Source organism: Anomaloglossus baeobatrachus, chromosome 6 (assembly GCF_048569485.1).
Source record: "Anomaloglossus baeobatrachus isolate aAnoBae1 chromosome 6, aAnoBae1.hap1, whole genome shotgun sequence".
Taxonomy (NCBI): domain Eukaryota; kingdom Metazoa; phylum Chordata; class Amphibia; order Anura; family Aromobatidae; genus Anomaloglossus; species Anomaloglossus baeobatrachus.
The window spans coordinates 259,415,874-259,442,365 of record NC_134358.1 but is presented as its reverse complement, the minus strand read 5'-3'; the positions used below and the strand labels follow the sequence as shown (position 1 = coordinate 259,442,365).

The 26,492-nt window shown below is 43.9% G+C and overlaps 1 protein-coding gene across 1 annotated transcript in view; it reads right to left on the bottom strand.

Moving 5' to 3' along the window:
• Positions 1–25,634, bottom strand: part of KDSR (3-ketodihydrosphingosine reductase) — a 93,046-nt gene extending 67,412 nt beyond the window's left edge. Inside the window, exon 1 of the mRNA XM_075316080.1 lies at positions 25,359–25,634. Coding sequence (XP_075172195.1) covers positions 25,359–25,634 — 276 coding nt within the window. The remainder of the gene's footprint in view (positions 1–25,358) is intronic.
• Positions 25,635–26,492: the final 858 nt, after the last annotated feature.

The window sequence follows — 26,492 nt, the reverse complement described above, 5'->3', positions numbered from 1 at the left end:
TGTAGGCTCCGGAACTTCTTGCGGTAGGACTCCGGGGTGAGGTTGTACTGTTGGATCAGGGCCCGCTTGATGGTGTCGTAGCCCTGATCTGCCTCAGCAGGCAAGTCCCCAAGGATATCCAGGGCCTTACCCCTTAAACGGGGGGTCAGGTATTTGGCCCACTGGTCCTTGTTCAGATGGTGCTGCAAGCAAGTCCGTTCAAAAGCAGTCAAGAAAGAGTCCAAGTCTCCATCCTTCTCCAGCACTGGGAAGTCCTCAACACGGACCTTTGGAAGTTTGGTGTCTTGAAGGTCACGTGTGGCTGATGAGGGCCGGAGCTGAGCTAGCTGCAGCTGGTAGTCACGCTCTGCCTGGCGCTCTTCACGCGCTGCCTGCCGCTCCGCAGCCTCAGCCTCACGCGCTGCTTGCCGCTCTGCCCTGCGCTCTGCCAGGAGTCCCTTGTAGCCCTCCTGGTCTCCAGCCTGGAGAAGGGCCATAGCCATTTGAAGAAGGCTATCCGAGCCTCCCAGGCTCGGTGGAATGGCACGTGGTGATCTGCGGCCCGCTGCGGAGCCTGGTGATTCACTGTCCCTTGCAGAGCGGAGGGCTGGCATCTGGCTCGTTGAGGACCCTTGGGTGAGCTGCTCCTCATCTTGTCCATAATTGCCAGCTTGTGCGCTGTCCTCTGCAGAACGGTTTTCTGGCGTCGAGCTCCTGGAGGACTCGTGGGCAACCTCCTCATTACTGCCCACAGCACCGTCCTCCCTCTCTTCGGCTCCTGCTTTAGCATTGGCCAGTTGCATAGCTCTGCTCCTGGTGCCATCAGCCATTCTTGCAGACTTTTGGTCACTGACACAGAACTGACACCTGATGCCTCCACACACCTTACAGTATCTGCACTCTGACACTCTAGTGTTGAGCTAGTCTGAAGACCCCAGCAGCCACAGCTGCTGCAGGCAGTCTTTAGTGTCTGGGAGTATGGGTCTCACACTCACACACACTATTATCTCGATCCCACCGCTATGCCACCAATATGTCACAAACCACCGGGGGGGTCACTCAGAAATCCCCCGCGCTGGCTACCAGTACGTCGCAATCGGGGGGTAACAAGTGGGGGGTCACCCCTCCTTTATACCTCCCGACCGACAGACAGAGCACGTGACGCGCTCTCTAGCGCCCCTCTTATAGTCAGGCCAATTATGGAATTGCCCGACCATAAGCAAGGAGGCCGCTATACTACTTATGCCGATTATTGAAGGGTCCCCGGTGAGAGTAAGGTATATATTCCCCCGACCTCCGCGGGCGGAATATATAAAATCTCCCCGAATCTCACTGGCCTCCCCACAATAATCCTTGGCACAATTCGCTGCCACCAACCGATTTACGGTAACTATTAGCCGAACACACAGACGTGGGATTCAAGATCGAGATAACAGAACAGCCCAAGATTAGTTATATAATTTAATCAGCCTAAAGCACACTAGAAACTACAATATATACAATAGGGAATCTACAGAATATACATATGTCAGAGTACAGTTACAATCAAAGCATGGGTTACAAACAGGCATACACAGTTCCAGCAGTTACCTTGTTGCGTCTGGCCACAGGGGGGCGCTGTACCCAGGTTTCTAGGATCCTTCCCACAGATGTTTCCTACACGTGCCCCCAGCGAAAGAACCCTGGAAAATGGCCGAAGTAGGGTTATCAACCTGGGCAGATCCAGGTCCCCTCCTACCTTAGTGACCTCACAGGGAAGCACTGCCACTCCCCCTGCATGGATCAGAATTATCCAGCAAAGGGGATATTGGCCATAACTTTGCCTGGGAGCGTCGTAGGCAGACGCCAATGCTCTCATTGTGACAGTTATGAATTTAGCTACAGAACGAGGGGACTCATGACCTGTCTGACAGTTCCCCATTGGCTGATATCACGCCTGGGGCATTTCCCAATGTCCTGCTCCCATAAAAAGGGTGTGCCGGCATCGTCCGCATGCGGAGACACCATTTTTATGGTTGCCATATTTATCGGAAATATGGCTTGCGAGATATGAACCATTTTTTACTGGAGTCGTTCTGTCTGGCTATTTCCATAGCCTTGTAATGAGATACAACTCTTGTTACAGGGTGACGGCAGGGAGTCATCCTGTGTCCTTTGTTCCCACATCACCTAATTTCCATATCACAGGACATGGCCATGGAGGTGTAAGTGGAACACTGAGAACAAGAAGGGAGGGGGCACTGCCAGGGAGTGATGAGGGATTATGACTGGAGTCATAATTCATCTTCATATCCCGGGATTTGCCTCACACTCTCCACTTACGCCTTGGAGATCTTGTCATGTCCCGCGGCCAGCGATGTCTCTGAATGTGTCTTCAGTGCTGCTGGGTGTGTGCTGACAGATAAGCGCACGCGTCTGTCCAGTGACAATGTGGACAGACTAACGTTCATCAAGATGAACAAGTCATGGATCAGCAAGGACTTTGCTACCCCGGTGTCATCCTGGGGAGAGTAAAGGCTTGTGGATTTGGATTGTGCTTGATGCAAGTCAACATGTGAAGTTTACAACTAGGGCACAAGTGATGCCACTGAAGTGGTGTGTGTGGGGCCCAATTTTTGGAAAAAAGGGAGACTCCGCTTGGAGTCCCCTTGCTGTGTTTTTAAAAATGATCCAAGATGAACAAGTCATAGTTCAGCAAGGACTTTGCTACCTACCCAGGTTTCATCCTGAAGACAGTTAAGGCTGGCGTATTTTTGAATGTGCTTGATGCAAATCAACAGGTCAAATTTGCAACTGGGGCACAAGTGATGCCACTGAAGGGGTGTGTGTGGCCCAATTTTTGGAAAAAAGGGAGACTCTGCTTAGAGTCCCTTTGCTGTGTTTTACATGATTTTAGAAGGGCGTGCCATGCCTATATCTGTGTCTCCTCCTCTTTTTCCTCGTCCAGCTGTTTCGTTTTCGCATGAGTATATGTCCTTGTCACTTTCCCATGTGTTTGTGGTATGTTGTGAGTTGTTTGTCACCTTTTGGACACCTTTGAAGGTGTTTTCTATGTGTTTTTAGGTGTTTGCCTCCCATTGTTTTCAATGGGGTTCGAGAGGTTCGTCAAACGGTTCGTCGAACGGCACCTCGAACGGAGCCTTCAGAGGCTCGCTCATCTCTAGTAACCGCAGTCCTCCATGCTGAAACATCAGTGTCTCACAGACACATAGTAGTAGAATGATTAGAAATAGAGTGTTCTGCTCCTCCTCGCATTGTTCCTTTCAATTGTATTGGCATCTGTGATGGTGATGCCGATATAAATGAAAGTACGATCGTCGTCAGGAGCTCCACGGGGCCACAGTGACTCACGGGCCCAATCTCGACAGCTCACTAGTGAATCATCTAGAATAGAGTGGCAAAAATGAGGTGCTCAAAATATCCACTCTGATCTAGACGGCTCACTGCTGAATCACCTAAAACAGAGTGGCTAAAATGAGGTCCTCAAAAAATCCACTCTGATATAGACGGCTCACTACTGAAGCAGCTAGAACGGAGTGGCTAAAATGAGGTCCTCAAAAAATCCACTACGACACAATGTGGATATTATGAGGACTTTCAGCTGCGCTCTGTTACGGTTTTTGCTTTGAGGCTCCTCCCACTCTTCGAAAAAATCCATTGCAGTCACCTCAGTACCAAATGTACCTAATGTAGTGGCTAAAATGAGGTCCTCAAAAAATCCACTCTGATATAGACGGCTCACTACTGAAGCAGCTAGAACGGAGTGGCTTTTTTGAGGTCCTCAAAAAATCCACTACGACACAATGTGGATATTATGAGGACTTTCAGCTGCGCACTGTTACGCTTTTTGCTTTGAGGCTCCTCCCACTCTTCGAAAAAATACATTGCAGTCACCTCAGTACCAAAGGTACATAATGTAGTGGCTAAAATGAGGTCCTCAAAAAATCCACTCTGATATAGACGGCTCACTACTGACGCAGCTAGAACGGAGTGGCTAAAATGAGGTCCGCAAAAAATCCACTCTGATATAGACGGCTCACTACTGAAGCAGCTAGAACGGAGTGGCTTTTTTGAGGTCCTCAAAAAATCCACTACGACACAATGTGGATATTATGAGGACTTTCAGCTGCGCACTGTTACGCTTTTTGCTTTGAGGCTCCTCCCACTCTTCGAAAAAATCCATTGCAGTCAACTCAGTACCAAATGTACATAATGTAGTGGCTAAAATGAGGTCCTCAAAAAATCCACTCTGATATAGACGGCTCACTACTGAAGCAGCTTGAACGGAGTGGCTTTTTTGAGGTCCTCAAAAAATCCACTACGACACAATGTGGATATTATGAGGACTTTCAGCTGCGCACTGTTACGCTTTTTGCTTTGAGGCTCCTCCCACTCTTCGAAAAAATCCATTGCAGTCACCTCAGTACCAAATGTACATAATGTAGTGGCTAAAATGAGGTCCTCAAAAAATCCACTCTGATATAGACGGCTCACTACTGAAGCAGCTAGAACGGAGTGGCTTTTTTGAGGTCCTCAAAAAATCCACTACGACACAATGTGGATATTATGAGGACTTTCAGCTGCGCTCTGTTACGCTTTTTGCTTTGAGGCTCCTCCCACTCTTCGGAAAAATCCACAGTCACCTCAGTACCAAATGTACATAATGTAGTGGCTAAAATGAGGTCCTCAAAAAATCCACTCTGATATAGACGGCTCACTACTGAAGCAGCTAGAACGGAGTGGCTTTTTTGAGGTCCTCAAAAAATCCACTACGACACAATGTGGATATTATGAGGACTTTCAGCTGCGCACTGTTACGCTTTTTGCTTTGAGGCTCCTCCCACTCTTCGAAAAAATCCATTGCAGTCACCTCAGTACCAAATGTACATAATGTAGTGGCTAAAATGAGGTCCTCAAAAAATCCACTCTGATATAGACGGCTCACTACTGAAGCAGCTAGAACGGAGTGGCTTTTTTGAGGTCCTCAAAAAATCCACTACGACACAATGTGGATATTATGAGGACTTTCAGCTGCGCTCTGTTACGCTTTTTGCTTTGAGGCTCCTCCCACTCTTCGAAAAAATCCATTGCAGTCACCTCAGTACCAAATGTACATAATGTAGTGGCTAAAATGAGGTCCTCAAAAAATCCACTCTGATATAGACGGCTCACTACTGAAGCAGCTAGAACGGAGTGGCTTTTTTGAGGTCCTCAAAAAATCCACTACGACACAATGTGGATATTATGAGGACTTTCAGCTGCGCACTGTTACGCTTTTTGCTTTGAGGCTCCTCCCACTCTTCGAAAAAATCCATTGCAGTCACCTCAGTACCAAATGTACATTATGTAGTGGCTAAAATGAGGTCCTCAAAAAATCCACTCTGATATAGACGGCTCACTACTGAAGCAGCTAGAACGGAGTGGCTTTTTTGAGGTCCTCAAAAAATCCACTACGACACAATGTGGATATTATGAGGACTTTCAGCTGCGCACTGTTACGCTTTTTGCTTTGAGGCTCCTCCCACTCTTCGAAAAAATCCATTGCAGTCACCTCAGTACCAAATATACATAATGTAGTGGCTAAAATGAGGTCCTCAAAAAATCCACTCTGATATAGACGGCTCACTACTGAAGCAGCTAGAACGGAGTGGCTTTTTTGAGGTCCTCAAAAAATCCACTACGACACAATGTGGATATTATGAGGACTTTCAGCTGCGCTCTGTTACGCTTTTTGCTTTGAGGCTCCTCCCACTCTTCGAAAAAATCCATTTCAGTCACCTCAGTACCAAATGTACATAATGTAGTGGCTAAAATGAGGTCCTCAAAAAATCCACTCTGATATAGACGGCTCACTACTGAAGCAGCTAGAACGGAGTGGCTTTTTTGAGGTCCTCAAAAAATCCACTACGACACAATGTGGATATTATGAGGACTTTCAGCTGCGCTCTGTTACGCTTTTTGCTTTGAGGCTCCTCCCACTCTTCGAAAAAATCCATTTCAGTCACCTCAGTACCAAATGTACATAATGTAGTGGCTAAAATGAGGTCCTCAAAAAATCCACTCTGATATAGACGGCTCACTACTGAAGCAGCTAGAACGGAGTGGCTTTTTTGAGGTCCTCAAAAAATCCACTACGACACAATGTGGATATTATGAGGACTTTCAGCTGCGCTCTGTTACGCTTTTTGCTTTGAGGCTCCTCCCACTCTTCGAAAAAATCCATTTCAGTCACCTCAGTACCAAATGTACATAATGTAGTGGCTAAAATGAGGTCCTCAAAAAATCCACTCTGATATAGACGCTTCACCACTGAAGCAGCTAGAACGGAGTGGCTAAAATGAGGTCCTCAAAAAATCCACTACGACACAATGTGTGAAATTATAAGCACTTTATCGGTTGCGCTCTGTTACGTTTTTCGCCGTGAGGCTCCTCCCACTCTTCAAAAAACTGAATTTCAGTCACTTCAGTACCAAATGTACATAATGAAGGCTACAGAGAGATCCTCAAAAAATCCACTCTGATCCAATATGGTAAGTTATGAAGACTGTCAGCTGCGCGGTTCCGTTTTTCCTTGTGAGGCTCCGCCCACTCTTTCAATGTCAGTCATGCGGCCACGACTTGTGGAAATACGGTAAAATTAAAATTCCAGCAAAACTGAACAATCAGCGCTGTGTGGAATTATTTATATTGTAAAAAATAATAATAAAATGTAAGTTATAATAATAATGAAAATAAAAATTTGCCCTTTGGAAAAAAATAATAAATATAACAGTTTATCTAATAAATAAAAACATGAAATCATTCCAATTATACATCTGATTCCAGCCCCTGCTGTAGAAACTGAACTGTGTTGTATGGAGAAAAGATCACAGAGATCATCAAAAAATCAACTCTGATCTAGACACCTCACTGGTGAAGCAGCTAGAACGGAGTGGATAAAGTGAGGTGACCAAAAACATGTGACTGCAGCGAGGCCTCAAGAAATCAACTCTGATCTAGACACTTCAGCAGTGAACCGGCTAAATCAGAGTGGAAAAAATGAGGACCACAAAAAACCCACTCTGATCTAGACACTTCAGTAGTGAGCCGGCTATATCAGAGTGGAAAAAATGAGGCCTCAAAAAATCAACTCCGATATAGCCGGCTCACTGCTGAAGCAGCTAGATCAGAGTTGATTTTTTGAGGACCACAAAAAATCAACTCTGATCTAGACGCAACCGTGCCCGTACAGACCCGCCTCCCGCGCTTCTTCCTGTTTATATGACACTTTTCTGCCGTCAAGAAGGCTCTGTGTGCTTAGCAGCTGGTGGGGGATCGTATGCTGCCATCTAGTGGCAGAGCTGAAAACTGCTACTAGCTATTGAAATGAAAATCAGAACAAAAGCCATAACTCCCATAGGAGATACTGAGGACAGCGGGAAATGTGTTGTTAGCTAATACACCCCACTAACCTCTCCCAGTCCTTTTGTGCTCCCACACATTAATAATGGCCCCAATGAAGTCCTTTAGTTTTCCTATCCAATACAATACCCCTTTTCATGGCCTAACATAGTTTGAGACTGTGAGATGCCCCTCACACAGCCTGATGCCCCCACAATGCCCAAATCGCACAGTCTGTTCCCCAAAGTGTCCTTCACACATGTAAGAGGTGGTGGTGTTACCCCCATTCCCACTGTATTTTATGCTGTTTATGTAACAGAGCCAGGGAACCTGTGACCAGATATGGTGACTATAAACTGCAGCCACCACCAGTGAGCTCTTATATTATAGAATACTGTATATAAGAGCCCGGGCCGCTCTGTATAACATAAAAAACACTTTTACAATACTCACCTAGGGGGCAATCCGGTCCAATGGATGTCGCTGCTCTCCGGTCCGACGCCTCCTCTCTGCTGAGATCTCCGTCCTCCTTCTTCCCAACTCAGTATGGATAAAGTGTCCTACATCATCCACACTGACCAGCATTGCTGTCCTGCGCAGGCGCACATTGATCTTCCCTGCTGAGGGCAGATCAAAGAACTGTAATGTGCAGGTGCGAGGAAAGGTTACAGACCACCCGTGCATGCGCACTACAATACTTTTAACAGCCCTGAGCATGGCAGATCAAAGTGCGCCTGCACAAGACCTCAATACCGGCCAGTGTGGATGACGTAGGACACGTCATGCACACGTGCCTCAGAAGGTGGACGGCGATCGACACAGAGAGGAGGCGCCAGACTGGAGAGCTGTGACACCCATCGGACCGGGTTGCCCACTAGGTGAGTATACTGTAAGTGTTTTTTTTATGTTATACACAGCGGACTGGGTTCTTATATACAGTGTTCTAGAATGCTGTATTTAAGTGCCCACTTGTGGTGGCCGCAGCTTATAGTCACCAAATTTGGTTACAAGCTCCCTTTAATGTATAATGTATTAAGGTTGTACGGATGTAGCAGTGTTAGCTGGTTACAGAAGGAGCTTGGAGTGAAGGTTGGAGAAGCGACAGATGGCCAGTAGGTTGGTAGAGAGACAGGCCTTGTAGGGGGCCGGTTCGGCAGAGGGGTTACTGGAGTAAAGTCGTAACCTTGTAACTTGAATCCATCAGGAAACCCAGAGAAATCCTCAAAGTTTCTGGAGCCTATGGCTCACCTCAGGACGGGCTTAGAAGAGTCTAGGGACTAGACGGTAGTCAGGATAGAGTACCTGGGATAGGCCAAAGGAATTTGAGTGGCTAGAAGCTGGCTGGGGCAGCGGAAAGGACCATGGTTAGCCAAAGAGGAAGCAAGGGGAAGGATGAGGTATATGCTCGGCAGCTAGAGGACTCAGCGGGAGAGGCCAAGACTGAGTTCCAAGGAAGAAAGCGGCAACAGAACCGTAAAAGTGTGGCTATGTCTGTCATGAATGCGGAAAATCTAATAAACCGTTTACTGTTTTGCCAAGATTTCTCCAGTGTCCTGTGTCTCTCTGCTGCGTCTACGACAGTAATCAGCTGCAGAGTGGAGGATGCTTCCCTGAAGAAGACAGTGTCGCACACCCCACCCAAATCAGTCTACAAGCACTGGTTCTCTCTGGCGTAGGAGTGTGAAGCCCTCATGGCCTGGCATCCACACCTTCCTTCACACACAAACTGATGCCCCCACTGTGCCCTTCTCCCACAGTCTGATGCCCCACAATGACCTCACAAAGTCTGATATTCCCCCAATGTACCTCACACAGTCTGATGCCCTGACAGTACTTCTCACAGTCTGATGCCCACAGCTTCCCTCTCACTGTGTGATGACCACACAATACCCCTCTCACATACTCTGTCTCGCAAAGTGTCCCTCACACAGTCTGATGTCCAGCAAAGTGTCCATTATACACAGTTTGATGCCCCCAGCGTCCCCCTCTCACAGTCTAATGTCCCTCAGTGTCCTTCACACATATTCTGATTCCCCCAGTTCCCCTCTACACAATATTATGCCCTCAAAGTGCCCCTCTCACACAGTCTAATGCCCTCGAGTGTCTGTCACATAATCGGATGTCCCCTAAAGTGTCCCTACAGAATTTCTCAGTCTGATGCCCCCCCCTCTGACATAGTCTAGTGCCCACAGTGTCCCTTTTGCACAGTATGATGCCCCTAAAGAGCCGCTCTCGCACAGACTGATGCACTCACCGTGCGCCTCTTGCACAATTTGAGGCACCTACAGTGCCCCTCCCACAGCCTGATGTCCTCACAGTGCCTCTCTTGCACAGTCTGATGCTACTCACACAGTGTACTTCACAAACAAGCTGATGTCTCCAAGGTACATTACTCCACACAATATGATGTCTCTACAGGACATAACCCCCCACACAGTCTGTTGTCTCCACAGTACATTCCCCACACAAAGTCTGATGCCTCACTCACATAGTCTGAAGTTCTCCCAAGTGTCCTTCACACACAGTCTTATGCTCCCACCTTATCTGTCTCACAGTCTGATACCCTACTCGCACAGTCTGTTTGCCATGCGTCCTTCATACACAGTCTGATGATCCCACCATGCCCCTTTTACTCAGTCTGATGTTGCCCCCGGTCCCTCTCACAGTCTGATGCCCCCACAGTGCTCCACTCACACAGTCTGATTCTGCAAAGTGTCCCTCACAAACAAACTGATGTTTCCACGATGCATTCCCCTCCACCCACACGGTTTGATGTCTCTACAGCATACACTGTGTGCAGAATTATTAGGCAAATGAGTATTTTGATCACATGCTACTTTTTATACATGTTGTCCTACTCCAAGCTGTATAGGCTTGAGAGCCAACTACCAATTAAGTAAATCAGGTGATGTGCATCTCTGTCATGAGGAAGGGTGTGGTGTAATGACACAACTCCCTATATAAGGTGTGCTTAATTATTAGGCAACTTCCTTTCCTTTGGCAAAATGGGTCAGAAGAGAGATTTGACCGGCTCTGAAAAGTCCAAAATTGTGAGATGTCTTGCAGAGGGATGCAGCAGTCTTGAAATTGCCAAAATTTTGAAGCGTGATCACCGAACAATCAACCGTTTCATGGCAAATAGCCAACAGGGTCGCAAGAAGCGTGTTGGGCAAAAAAGGCGCAAAATAACTGCCCATAAATTGAGGAAAATCAAGCTTGAAGCTGCCAAGATGCCATTTGCCATCAGTTTGGCCATATTTCAGAGCTGCAACGTTACTGGAGTATCAAAAAGCACAAGGTGTGCCATACTCAGAGACATGGCCAAGGTAAGGAAGGCTGAAAAAAGACCCCCTGTGAACAAGAAACATAACATAAAACGTCAAGACTGGGCCAAGAAATATCTTAAGACTGATTTTTCAAAGGTTTTATGGACTGATAAAATGAGAGTGACTCTTGATGGGCCAGATGGATGGGCCAGTGGCTGGATCAGTAAAGGGCAGAGAGCTCCACCTCGACTCAGACGCCGGTTAGGTGGAGGTGGGGTACTGGTATGGGCTGGTATTATCAAAGATGAACTTGTGGGACCTTTTCGGGTTGAGGATGGAGTGAAGCTCAACTCCCAGACCTACTGCCAGTTTCTGGAAGACAACTTCTTCAAGCAGTGGTACAGAAAGAAGTTGGTATCGCTCAAGAAAACCATGATTTTCATGCAGGACAATGTTCCATCACATGCATCCAACTACTCCACAGCGTGGCTGGCCAGTAAAGGTCTAAAAGATGAAAAAATAATGACATGGCCCCTTGTTCACCTGATCTGAACCCCATAGAGAACCTGTGGTCCCTCATAAAATGTGAGATCTACAGGGAGGGAAAACAGTACACTTCTTGGAACAGTGTCTGGGAGGCTGAAGTGGCTGCTGCATGCAATGTTGATGGATGGTAGGCTGTTGAGTGTCATCATAAAGAAAGGTGGCTATAAAAGTCACTAATTTTTTTGGGTTTTGTTTTTGCATATCAGAAATGTTTATTTCTAAATTTTGTACAGTTATATTGGTTTACCTGGTGAAAATAAACAAGTGGTTTTTAATAAGTTGCCTAATAATTCTGCACAGTAATAGTTACACAGATATCCTCCTAAGATAGCCAAATCTAAAAAACACGCCACTCCAACTTCCAAAACTATTAAGCTTTGATATTTATGAGTCTTTTGGGTTGATTGAGAACATAGTTCCTGATCAATAATAAAAAAAATCCTCTAAAATACAACTTGCCTAATATTTCTGCACACGGTGTATAACCCCTACACTGCTCTATATTTGTTTGAGACTCGGCCCTGCATGTGCATTCTAGTAACGTCACTGTGCCTAAGGGCACACATACTGCTGAATCTAGGACATACCACCAATCTCCTGGGACACCAATGCCGCTTCCCAAATCTCAGAATTCTACTGGATCCAGAATGGGTGGAGAGACATGCAAAAAAACACTAACTTTTTTTTCATTATATTTTTTTCATTAGGAATAAGTGAAGCCATAAAAAGATAAGAAAAGAGAGACATAAAAATGTGGGCTATGTTCCAAATATACAAGGCGCAGCAGATAATAAAGCACACAGAGATTTATGTAAATCGTAAACATTTTCGCTTATGAAAAGCATTAGTAAATAAAGCTGTTTTTTGTTTAATAACAGGGACCTGGACAATTCCGAGAAGATGAAGTAGAAACAGAAAATATTTTTGATCAACTGTAATAAAGACACAACCCCAACGGGTATCATCCGGGTGACAATTTATTCCTTCATTTATAGGAGGCGGGAAAAAACCGTCAGAACACAGAGTAAGGCCAGAGTCACACTTGCGTATGACTCGGCGAGTCTCGCATCGGGATCACCCGGGGCGGCCGCACACTCTCGGACAGGAGCTTCTCAGCTGCATGTATTTCTATGCAGTTAACCCGCTCCTGTCCAAGAGTGTGCGGCTGCCCCGGGTGATCCCGAATAGAGACTCGCCGAATCATACGCAAGTGTGACTCTGGCCTTATGAGGGGGAAAGCTCCAGAGTTGTTATTCCAAGAAGAATACCAGTATTTGCCAAAATAGACATTCTTTGCAGTTAGGACTTTTCATTTTTTTTGTATTTACTTTATTTTTTAAAAAATAGCATTTTACATATATTTATTTTACTTGATTTGTTTCCCAAGAGATCATCAAAGATCTCTAGGAAACTTTTTTTTTTTCCCCTTTATTGAACACTTTATTACGCCCCAGTTACAAAGGAAGACAGCTGACTGGAGTGACAGGTCACACTGGCAGAGCTTATCTGGTTTGACTGACCCAGCACCTCTGTTATATTGGCAAACACCCAATGATCATCAGGTCCTATAGAAAGGATGATGCTTCTGTATACTACATAGCCCTAATTCAGCACTAAGTAGCTAATGAAATAGAAGACAGAAGCAATAATAAACCATTTCTGTATTCTCTCCAGTACCAACACCCCTTTTTGAAAGAGACCACCCTGCTCCTGCTATATTGCTGGAGTGTAACCCCCACATGCTGTATATTTAGAATAATAAATGATAAAGCCCAAGATGAATTATGAGGTTAAAGCAAACCGGCAAGCTCAAGTGGCCTTTCAGAACAAGCTGTTCCAGGTATGTACATGAGGTATAGCACTATTTCTGATCATTATATAACTTATACCCTGCAATCTTCCCCTATGCAGGCTTTAATGTATTCAAGTTGGTGGCTAGAGACTAGCTGCTATGCTGTCTCCCATACACATTGGGGGATTTCTGCTCTCCGGTAGCACATGTACAGAAGCAGCAGTATGCCGTATTGAGCAGTGAAGTTGTGAATCCAGCAATGTTGGTAAATAAAACACTAGAAAGCAGCAGCAATTATGTTGGTTCACCTTCATTTTCACATGCAACTGCTTCCTCATGCCCTCGCCATAGACTTCTATAGGCGGCTGTAATCTCCTCCATCTTGTCTTGAGCAGGAAGGATTTTCTTTGTATGTCAGAATAAATGATAAGTTCAAAGCCAGAGTGAGAAGTAGCTAATATGTGCATAAAGAAGATTTCTCTTTATATTTATAGGCGATTATCTATATATATATATATATATATATATATATATATATATATATAATCGCCTATGTGACTGTATTATTGATTTATGGCAATGTTTGTTCTACAACAGTGATCATAACTAACAATAAGTTATTTCCAACTTTTGTTAAAATATTGGGGGACACAGATGTGACGCCCTGGACTACTCAGGTCGTCACAGGGTTCTGCACAATATTTCCCTCCCCGTGCAGGATTCAACCCCCCATGGTTCTGGGAACAAAACTTGCAGTACTGCCTCCACCAGCATTCACAACTGCTAGATACACCTTGCACCACACCTATCAGGCACACCAGTGGGCTGCTTAAGCTGGAATAGGGCCGACCACCTAGGGGTCAGGCAGGGAGGTGTCAAGTTAGTTCAGTGGTAGCCCTCGAGCTGTGAGGAGCTCTGAGGAAGCTGGGAGTTGTAGCTCCCAGGGGTGAAGCAGACTAGGTCGCAGACGGTGGTCTGGACCTAGAGGAGTCGGACCCCTGGTCGCAGGGGATTGAGGCTAGGTGCCTGGGACCTGTCTTGGAGGACGGTCAGCAGCCTGGGCCTAACCACCGGTCCGGGACCAAAGGCACGACGGGGTACATGGATCCTAGGCCAGGGAGAAGCTTCAGGCAACCCGGCAATTAACCTATGGAGGACAGGACCTCTATGGAACCTTCCCACGAAGCTCAGAGATCGGGGGCACTAGCACAACGAGAGGGATATGGCTTTCCAAACAAGCGGCGTATGCACAGCTCAAGCGTGAGCTTCTGAGAGCAAGCTCTTCTACTTAGCCACAGGGGGGAGCGGGGACCGGAATGACGGGCCACAAAGGACACTTTAAAACTACTGTGCCAGGAGGCAGGTCACGGACCACCAGGCAGTGCTGCAGGGGACGGGACCCGCACACGCTCCCCTCAAGAGACAGCGGCAGTCAGAAACTTGGTTTAACCTATTGTCAGCGTCTGCTTTATTGCTGAGTACCTAATTAACCCCTGCAATCAGCGAGCCTGCGCTCCCCCTGCACTGTCCCCACCATCCAGAGTCCCGGGGCCTTCCCCTACCCGTGGAGGGTGATGACATCTAGCTGCCCCACTCCATCACCCTAGGTACTTCCAACGGCAGCGGCGGTACTCCCAATTACCGTACACCATGGTTGGTGTCACGAACTATATCTCCCCTGTAAATCCCCCCCTCTTCATTTGAGTGTGGCCCCTAGCCCCCAGGTCCGGAGACCCTTGAGCCACGACTAATCACCACCCCCGGATCTGAGCGGTTTGACCGCTGCAGGGGCGGCACACAGAATACTATACGTACTTTCTGCTGCTACCAAGAGACTGATACTAGGAATCACTTCTAGTTGTCTCCTCCTCAGCATGCTGCACTCGCCTACTGGGACCAAGCTATTCAGTTGGTGAGAAAGCCATAGGAAAAGTCATAGGAAGAAAGAACCACCACAACAAAGGAGCCACAAACACACATCCACCGAGGCTAAACAAAGGGTGGGTGCTGTGTTTCTTGATAAAAGCTAAAAGAAAGATTTTATGGTGAGTACTACATCAGTCTCCTGGGTTGGGAGAAAAAAAAAAGTAAAAGAACAAGAGTACAAAAGGATGAAAATAATAAGCAGTAAGGCGAAGGCCTAAGCGACTGCTACTTGCAGCCTTATTTTGCTTCAGTGCGAAAACCTTAACCAGAAATACGAGGTACGTGCCAGGGATCAGAGGGGCTTTTGGCTAATGATCCATTTGAAGGGAGATCGCCGCCAGGTTGGTTTTCAGATTTAATTGAATCTCTGTCTCTAGCTTTGTTGAGAATGTTGCCTAGATAGGTAATGACCACGATCCTCCTGGCATATAGGAGGGCCATGACTTTGATGAACACCCATGGGGCAATGGCCCGCCCCAAAAAGGGAGCCAAAAGCTCAAAGTGAAACTGGTGGAACGTGAAGTGAAAATCTCTGTTTGGCAGGGAAGATGGGGATGTGGAGCTATTAAAGGAGAAGACAATGCATAAAGGGAGCATACCACCATACAGTGCCTACAAGTAGTATTCAACCCCCTGCAGATTTAGCAGGTTTACACATTCGGAATTAACTTGGCATTGTGACATTTGGACTGTAGATCAGCCTGGAAGTGTAAAATGCACTGCAGCAAAAAAGAATGTTATTTCTTTTTTTTTTTTTTTTAGATTGTGAAAAGTTTATTCAGAGGGTCATTTATTATTCAACCCCTCAAACCACAAGAATTCTGTTTGGTTCCCCTAAAGTATTAAGAAGTATTTCAGGCACAAAGAACAATGACCTTCACATGTTTGGATTAATTATCTCTTTTTCCAGCCTTTTCTGACTAATTAAGACCCTCCCCAAACTTGTGAACAGCACTCATACTTGGTCAACATGGGAAAGACAAAGGAGCATTCCAAGGCCATCAGAGACAAGATCGTGGAGGGTTACAAGGCTGGCAAGGGGTACAAAACCCTTTGCAAGGAGTTGGGCCTACCTGTCTCCACTGTTGGGAGCATCATCCGGAAGTGGAAGGCTTATGGAACTACTGTTAGCCTTCCACAGCCTGGACAGCCTTTGAAAGTTTCCACCCGTGCCGAGGCCAGGCTTGTCCGAAGAGTCAAGGCTAACCCAAGGACAACAAGGAAGGAGCTCCGGGAAGATCTCATGGCAGTGGGGACATTGGTTTCACTCAATACCATAAGTAACGTACTCCACCGCAATGGTCTCCGTTCCAGACGAGCCCGTAAGGTACCTTTACTTTCAAAGCGTCATGTCAAGGCTCATCTACAGTTTGCTCATGATCACTTGGAGGACTCTGAGACAGACTGGTTCAAGGTTCTCTGGTCTGATGAGACCAAGATCGAGATCTTTGGTGCCAACCACACACGTGACGTTTGGAGACTGGATGGCACTGCATACGACCCCAAGAATACCATCCCTACAGTCAAGCATGGTGGTGGCAGCATCATGCTGTGGGGCTGTTTCTCAGCCAAGGGGCCTGGCCATCTGGTCCGCATCCATGGGAAGATGGATAGCACGGCCTACCTGGAGATTTTGGCCAAGAACCTCCGCTCCTCCATCAAGGATCTTAAGATGGGTCGTCATTTCATCTTCCAAGACAACGACCCAAAGCACACAGCCAAGAAAACCAAGGCCTGGTTCAAGAGGGAAAAAATCAAGGTGTTGCAGTGGCCTAGTCAGTCTCCTGACCTTAACCCAATTGAAAACTTGTGGAAGGAGCTCAAGATTAAAGTCCACATGAGACACCCAAAGAACCTAGATAACTTGGAGAAGATCTGCATGGAGGAGTGGGCCAAGATAACTCCAGAGACCTGTGCCGGCCTGATCAAGTCTTATAAAAGACGATTATTAGCTGTAATTGCAAACAAGGGTTATTCCACAAAATATTACACCTAGGGGTTGAATAATAATTGACCCACACTTTTATGTTGAAAATTTATTAAAATTTAACTGAGCAACATAACTTGTTGGTTTGTAAGATTTATGCATCTGTTAATAAATCCTGCTCTTGTTTGAAGTTTGCAGGCTCTAAGTTATTTGCATCTTATCAAACCTGCTAAATCTGCAGGGGCTTGAATACTACTTGTAGGCACTGTAAATCACAATTAATTATTTTATTAGTACAAAAACCCACACATGAATTAAAACCACATAAAATCAACAAATGCCAAAGAGGTTATACATTAGCCGACAGCAGAGTGTACATGTCCCCATTAATATTTTATATATATACTTACTTAGTGCGTGACAGGGGAAAAGCATTACACCCTGGCTCTAAGTATGACAACAGGTAACTTGTAGGGATTCTCCTTTTACAGCCGCTGCCCTTTTACCTTGCAGCCCTACTAATTAAGTGATATTGGCAGTGATTTTTGGGATGATGGTGGTATTTTCGTTACTTGGCTGAGGAGATTTAAGTACAGTGGAACCTTGGTTAACGAGAACAATCTGTTCTGGGACTGTGCTTGTAAACCAAGATACTAGTCTAGCAAAGCAAAATTTCCCATAGAAAATCATTGCAATGCAGATAATTCCTTCCACAACTTGTTCAATATCCCATTCCACACATGCACAAACACACACAAACACGCACTAGCACACACACATATTATGCTCACCTTACATTCCGTTCCATCGCCGGCCTCCTGGTTCTTGCAGTTCGCCGGTACAGGATGTGTATCAGGTAATCATCGCCTCCGATGCCGGGACGTCCGCTGCCAGAGCGCTGACGTCAAAGGCAGGAGATGCTTGCCTCTGATTGGTCAGCGTGCTGCCTTTGAGTAGCGTCTGACAGCGGAAGTTCCTCCATCATCATCAATGGTTACCCGATACACATCCTGCAGCGGTGAACTACAAGAACCGGGAGGCCGGCGATGGAACGGAAGGTAAGGTGAGCATAATACAGTATATGTGTATTTCTGTGTGATTGTGTGGACTGCAAGAGCGGGTCAGAGCGCGGTGGAAGAACGGAACCGGAAGTGTGTGCGGTGAGTATTTTGCTCGTACAGCAAAGCTTGCTCGTAAACGGAGTTACAAATTTACAGCAAGGTTTGCTCATATAGTGAAATACTCGCTAACTAGGTTACTCGTTAACCGAGGTTCCACTGTATATACAATTATTTTGACTTAATTGTTTTGTGCTTTTTTTTTTCCCCTATTACCTTAATATATATGATATTTATAGGGATCATGAGTGTGACCTGTTCCCTTGCCATATGTTGTTATGGTTTTAAATATGTCTGATGTGTAATTGTTTTTAATTTGGTTCTGTTGATATCAATAAAGATATAATTTATATTGTTATTGCTTGCGTTTTTCTGGGACATTTTTTGGGTTGATCTGTTCCTGCCTGTACCTGGTCCCAGCCTATCCTGCCCTGTTGGTGCTAGAGACTCTGCCTGTCCATCCTGGCCATGCCAACCACTTTGCTAGTGACTCTGCCTGTCCATAGTGCCTGTGCCGTCTGTCTCAAGCTGCCTTGGGGGTCAGCTGACACAGTCCTGGACTTTACCCCCATGAAAGGGTAGGCCCGGGGTCTTTCTGTGGTCCAGTGGGTCCACTTCAGCTCACCGCAGTACCAACTCTGGTGGTGAGCGTTACACACACCTGGTCGGAGTACAGGGCCATGTCGGAGCAAAGGTCCTATTCTTGCACCGACAAGGTCTTGGGGGAGTAAGATAAAAATGCTCAGGGGTGGAGAGACAAAGTGACCTGAATTCGCTTGAGGCTGCTTGATCCTCCTGCACAATGTGCCAAGTTAGTGTGCAGTAAGTGATACGTGTGACTGAACCTAGGAAGTACTTAAGAGTATCAGGCGTGCCCGAGGAAATACATTGGCGCTCCATGACAGTAGCAATCACTGGAATACCTTGGTTAGGTCAGCCGCCAACTTAGAAAGGGCTACAGCCCATTCAAATGAGGGTGCGCTCTCATTGCAGGTTGAAGATACAACTTAAGGGCTGAAAGTGGGTGCATGTGGCACAGGTTGCAAAAGGTTGACATAAACTTGAGTTTACATGACGCACAAGCAAATTGAGTGATCAGTGGTGAACTTTACAGGTTTGTGGCGGTCACACACAGACACAGAGGGAAAGAGATTATGGTCACCTGGAAGTGCAATTCGGGAGCACCTCTGGTAACGATTCCTGGACAGATAGGTGGGCTACCCAGTCATGGAGAGCTGGGAACAGTCAGTAGCAATAAAGTAATGGTGGCATCCAGAGTAGGGATAATCATTCTTCCTATACAGCACAAGGAAAATGGCAGCAACAGTAAAGTGTGTGAACAAAGCCCCAATAAACCTGATTGGAAAGCATGGGGTATGGTTACACAAAGACAGGTTGGAGCAACATGAGTAAAGCCCTCATGAACCTGATTGATTGGAGGGGTAGCTAGGTTGCAGTGAGGCAGAGGACTAAATGTAGGTCCCAACTTCTCCAGAGACCAGGGAGCCGTGCAGGCCACAACCAGAACTAGCATAAGCACGCAATGAGAAATAAGACCAAGATACATAGGTTGCTGGAGAAAGTGCAACTTGGGAACTACTTAGCTGTCCTGAAGAGATGATGTGTTTGGGGCCCCTGGATTCATCTTTGTTCCATGTAACAAAGCCATGCTGTGTGTGGGAGCAGGAAACAAAAATGCAAGGACTGTCCGCCCAATTATCTGATACACTCCTGGATAAAACCATTGGTACCCACAATGCTCACTGAAGTAACTTGAAACTGACAAAAGTAAATTTCTATTTATTGTGGTTTAAAGGGAAGGTGTTGCGTTTTTTTATATTAATAATAGTGATTATGAAATCAACTATTTTTAATACAAAATTAAACTCACTGTTTATTTAGTTTCTATTTAATTCTAGTTTTACTGAAGCACTGGGGGCTGCCATCATGGATTTGCTGTTAGTAACGACAGTTACCTCCTTTATGGCAGTGCCATGGGCATTGGGTCTGATAGTTGGACTCTGACCCTTATACATAACACAGGAGAGCTCCCTGCTGTGACCTGGAGATGCCCCCTGGGCTGTCCAGATCACAGCAGAGGGAGGAGATCAGCACCATCTTTGTGGAGCTCACAGCACAGCAGTGCATTGGAAAACAGCCAGCGGGGCATTGGGATACAGCCAGCGGGGCACAGAGAAACAGCAAGCAGGGCATTGGGATACAGTGCGGTGCAGGATACAATAGAGCACTATGCAGCTTGCCTTAGTGACACTTTAGACATTAGGATCACTTTGTGGTCACCAACAAAATGGCTCTGCACTGTGATCCTAAACTTCATTCTCTCTTATCCTTTTGAAAACACCAAGATTGGGAGGGGGAGGTGCCATCACACACAGGAGAGCAGATTCAACCCACTTTTACTGCAGTTGTAATGTGAGCTAGTTCTACAGTAGTTCTACAGCAGGATTTCAGGAGATACCCCCCCTAGTGTTTAAGAGTGGAAAATATCAAACTTTTATTTTTTTTATATTTTTCTCAATTTAAAACAAATATTATAACATTATAACATTAATACTTTATATTTTTTCAGTTATTGAAAAAACATTTTTTTTCTTTATGACCCCTTCCCTTTCACAGAACCCCCCCCCCAAAAAAAGAACCCAAAACATTACCTAATGAAAATGACAGACAAAAAAAATGGTGCCCTTTTGTCCGTAACTCTAATTTAGACATCTCCACCTGTTCATTGGTATTTTGGCCTATTAATCCTGAACAAACTTCACCAGCTGTCTAAGGTTTGAAGGGTGCCTTCTCCAGACGACATGTTTCAGCTCCATCCACAGATGTTCACTAGAATTTAAAAGAGGGCTCATTAAAAAAGCAAAAGATGAGGATGTCCAGCTCTTCAGGCAAAAAAATCACGTCTTTATTTTATCATGCAGACACAAAGAATGACATGACCAGCACAACGCGTTTCAGGTGAAAGCACTCACCCTTAATCATGATACTGGATAGATGGTGCTGCAAAGCTTATATGCAAATGCTAATCAATGTAACAGATGTTTAAATTACTTCAACACCTTACATGCACGAAATAGGTTTTACCATGAAAAACATTACATACATATACAATTAAAAAACAATGATACAATACAATACAATAAAGTACACATTTTTCAATGGTTTTCTGGATTTGAAGATATATACGTTTATAACCAAACCAGTTGCAGTGCGCCATTCAGTGTGTGCAGATATAACACCTTCAAGTTTAATGTACATACATATGTGCCAATATATCATATTTAAATAAATAAATCTGCACTCAACAAATAGCGCACACCGGAATTTTTTTTACAAACATATTTACTCATGTATATCCCCATGTATATGCACACATATTGCCCTTCTATATATGTGCTCAATTGTCATACTATGTAAAAGCTTTTAAGTTCCGACATGGAAGTTTAATATCTATATTATATGGATTTTCCTGCACTTCGGAGTACCTAAATGCTTATATATGAACTCAAATGGATTTATATACTTTGAAGGAAGCCTCATTTTTCATTGTCAAGTTTGTTTTAATTTAAAAAAAAAAAAAAAAAAAATTCTTTTTTGAAAAACTTTTTTTATTGTTTTCTTTTCCCTTCTCCTTTTCTTTCCTTTTTGGTTAAATCATTATTTAAACTATGCGTCAATGCAAAAAACACATGGTTATTCTTTATTATGGTAGAACACAAAGCGCTATGTTGGATGCAACGCAATATAACCGCACAAGTAGCAGATGGTGTAAATTTGGTGTGAATTAAAAACGCAAGTAGGAGTTTTGGCTATGTATGCATGCACACTGCTTCTATATTAGTACTCAATTTATATTGTGTGGGGGTTGTTAAGTTTGAACTAGAAGATTTAATATCTGTGTTATATAAGTTTCATCCTACTTAGGAAAAAAATTTTGTCAATTGATATCTATGAAACATGCTTTAATAAATTTATATGCTTGAAAAGAAATGCCACAGCCAAATATATAATGAGCTGACCTTCAGCTTTAACATTAGGGGTTAACCTGCAACAATTGTTCCAAGGGGCTAAGACACACCCTGTAGTTAGCATTTGTGAAAGAAAAAAAAAAAACAAAAAAAACTTTTTCTGTTTTTTTAGTTAAATTGTTATTTAAACTATGCTTCGATGTAAGAAACACATTGTTATTCTATATTATGGTAGAACACAAAGCGCCATATTGAATGCAACGCAATATAACCGCATAAGTCGCAGATGGTATAAATTTGGTGTGAATTAAAAACACAAGTAAGAGTTTTGGCTATGTATATATGCACACTGCCCTTCTATATTAGTGCTCGATTTATATTGTGTGGGGGCTGTTAGGTTTAAACTAGGTTTGATATCTGTTATATAAGTTTCATCCTGCTCAGGAAAAATTTATCAATTGATATCTGTGAAACATGCTTTAGTAAATTTATATGCTTGAAAAGAAATACCACAGCCAAATATATAATGAGCTGACTTTCAGCTTTAACATTAGGGGTTAAACTACAACAATTATTTCCAAAGAGGCCAAAACACACCCTGCAGTTAGCATTTGTTGCAACCACACAGAGGGAGCCAAGTATCTCCAACAATGAGGGAGAAAAAAAAAAAATTCTTTTTCCCTTTTCTTTTTTTCCTTCCCCCTCACGCAACAACTAAATAAGTGTGACGCCTGTAGCCACATAAATCGCAAGTGGTGTAAATTAAAAACGCACGTTACGACTTTGGCTGTGGGTTCTTGGATTATAACATAATCATTGATGTATATTTGTTTCCCCTTTTAATTTTTGAAGCCAATATACCAATGTTATATCAATATGGCAATGAATTTATTGGGCACAAGATTGTTTTTCCCACCCACCAAAAGCAGTACAAGACAAGGGTTTAGTTTTTATCACCTAATAGAAAATCATGAGATCCCTGCGGAGATTCAAACCACAGGGGAAGGTGGTTTTTAATTTGAATATCCACCAGGCCTCTCTCTTACGCAAAAGTTTTTCCATGTTGCTCCCTCTATGCGACTTTTGTATTTTTTCTATTCCATACACCCGCAAAGTATCCAATGTGCCTTGATGTTTGTTGATAAAATGTTTTGATAACTGAGATGTGCCTCCAGAGGTTTTTTTATGTATTACATCGTATATATGTTCTTTTATGCGTGTGTGCAGTTCTCGTTTTGTGCTTCCAATATATGTTAGTTTGCAAGTTATGCATTCTGCCAAATACACTATATATGAACTTCTACAATTTATAAAAGTTTTTATCGCATAGCTACTGCTAGCATCACTGTTTTCAAAAGATGTGATCTTTTTAGGAGTCAATGGGCACATCTTACACTGTTTTCTCGCACAATGGTAAAAACCCTTTAAAGACAGCCAGTTGGTGCCTAGAAGATTCGATTGTTTATTTTTATTTTTGATGTCACTTGGAGATAACTTATCTCCCAGTGACATTGCTTTTTTGGCAACTACTCTACAATTATTATTGAGAATTTTTTTCAAGGTTGTGTCTGTTTTTAATATAGTTAGTTAGATTGCGGAAAAAAATCTTTCGTATGTCCGCAAACTGATTACTATATCGTAAGGCTAAGGTAATGGCTGAATTAGCAATTGGTTGTTTTTTAGTCGTGGTCTGAGTGGTGGTTTTCGTAGAATTAATTTTTGATTTTACAACCTTTTGTGCTCTATTTAACATCCATTCTTTGTAACCTCTTTTTTTGAGTCTTATATTAATGGTGTCTACTTCAGTTTGGAGGTTTTTCTGAGAGTTGCAATTTCTATGCGCTCGTTGCATTTTTCCTACTGGTATGGCCTTGATGGTATGTGAGGGATGGTGACTTGCTGCATGCAAAATTGTATTTCCTGATACTTGTTTTCTATGGGTGCATGTTTCTATTAACCCAGTGTTAAGACCCGTCATTCGTAAGTCCAAAAAATTCACAGTGTGTTGTTGAAAATCCACCTTAAATTTTAGATTGAAAGGATTATTGTTTATGTACATAGTGAGGTCAGATACGAGAGACCCACCGCCCGCCCATACCATGATGACATCATCGATGAATCTCCCGTACCAGACCACACATCCCACAAATGGATTGCTGTCACAATAGATATATACCTCTTCCCACCAGCTCATAACTAAATTAGCTACTGACGGGGAATACTTAGCACCCATAGAAACTCCAGTTTTTTGAATAAAAAATTGGGAGTCAAACAAAAAATAATTGTTCGCCATAAGAAACCTGATAGCTTCTACTATGAAGGAAATTTTTTCGTTATCAAAATTTGAATATTTTGCCAAGTGATGTTGGACTGCCATTATTGCTATTTGTTGGGGTATTGAAGTATAAAGAGAAATTACATCTGCTGTTATCCAGCCATAGGTATTTTGCAACTTTATATCATTAACTTCCTTTAAAACACTAATAGTGTCCCTGAGGTAACCTGGAACACGGCGGGCCAGGGGCTGCAAAACAGAGTCAATCCACTGCCCCAGCCTCTCGCCCGCCGAGCCAATGCCCGATACTATGGGCCGCATGGGGGGTGGATTCTCCCCTTTATGTGTTTTAGGTAACCCATAGAGGATGGGTGTTCTGGGATCATTAATTTTAAGCCGCTCAGCGTATTTTTTGTCATAACAGCCAAGGGAAGCCCCCTCATTGATTAGCTTGTGAATTTTCTTATTGATGGTAATAGTGGGGTCAGTGGCGACAGGGACATAAGTGTTGGTATCAGACACCAAAAGGCGCATCCAATCAATATAATCAGCTTTGTCCATTATTACCACCGATCCCCCTTTGTCAGATTTTTTGATTATAATATCTGAATTTTTCTCAAGTTGACAAAGTGCCTCTCTCTGTTGGACATTTAAGTTACTGAGATTGTTGTTTCTGCCAGATTCATGTAGCAGTCTCAGATCCCTCTCCATATTTTTTTGGAAGTTTATTATGGCTTCACATCTTTCATTTAACGGATAAAAATCCGGATTGGAAATACTAGGGGCAGAATCTCTACCATTGGGGGACTCTAGTTTGTATTGATCTCCCAACTCTTCCAATGTTAACAATGCCATTTGTTCTTTAAATTTAAAATTTGTATACATATTTTCATGTTCAACTGTATTGGCATCGGATTGCACAGTATCATCCCCAACAAAATGTTTTTTTACCACAACATTACGAACAAATTTGTTAATATCACACAATGTACCAAACAAATCAAAATTATTAGTTGGTGCAAAATTTAAACCCAGAGCAAGAAGTGCTCTTTGTGTTGCCGTTATGTCTCAGGAAGATAAATTAATGACATCAAAATTTACATTAGAGTCTATGTCTTTTTGGGACGCAGGGTATAGCCTTTTGGATTTGTGTTTCCTACCTCTTCTTCTGCATTTCCTCTGAAATACTTTTGTTTTCTGTAGTAGTTTTTTGAAGGTTGAAGTGTTGATTCAGCAGATGATTCATCTGTGGTGTAACCCACGGAAGTATCTAGATCAGAGGAGCCAAATGAAACTTTGGATTTTATTCTGGGAGTCTTTAGTATGGAACGCGGACTGTTCCATCTGTTGGTGTTTTCCCATCTGCCCCATTCATACACCTGGTTAGCTGAATAGTCATGTAAATCTCTGTTTAACTTGCGTTTTTTCATATCCATGATGCTTAATTCAATTTTATCAACTGCTGCTTGTATGCGATTAATCTAAACTAGGATCGGGGGGGGAGGGAGGGTAGTGGAGCAAATAAGGGGATAGATAGAGCAGATAGAGACAGGGAGACGGTAGGGGTCAATGAAGGATTAGGGGGGGATGGGACATACAAGGAACGTAGGGAGGCTAGGAGTAATAAAGGTGTTAATAGGATTAAATGTCTACTGGCAAATGCAAGAAGTCTTGCAAACAAAATGAATGAATTGGAGACTCTTATGTTAACCATGGATTATGATGTGGTGGGCATTACGGAAACCTGGCTGGATGAAAGCCATGACTGGGTGACAAACATACAGGGTTATAGTACATTTAGGAAGGACAGGAAAGGCCAAAAAGGTGGTGGGGTGTGTATATTTATTAAATCTAACCTAAAACCTGTGTTGTATGATGACATTGAGGGGAACAGCAACAATGTAGAGTCAGTATGGGTAAATGTACATGGGGAGGGGAATAATGGAAAAATGCTAATTGGAGTTTGCTATAAGCCTCCTAACATACCTGAACAAATAGAGGGTGAAATGCTGGCACAAATTGAAAAGGCAGCTAATAATAATAATCGGGTTCTTATTATGGGGGATTTCAACTATCCAGACATTCAGTGGGACATAGAATCTTCTGGTTCTGCTAAAAGCTGTAAGTTCTTATCTACCATTCAAGACCATTTCCTCTCTCAGATGGTAGGTGAACCGACCAGGGGAGATAATTTGCTAGATCTGGTCCTGTCAAATAGACCGGATACAATTTCAGATCTACAGGTCCGGGAGCACTTGGGCACCAGCGATCATAATATGGTAAGCTTCAACATA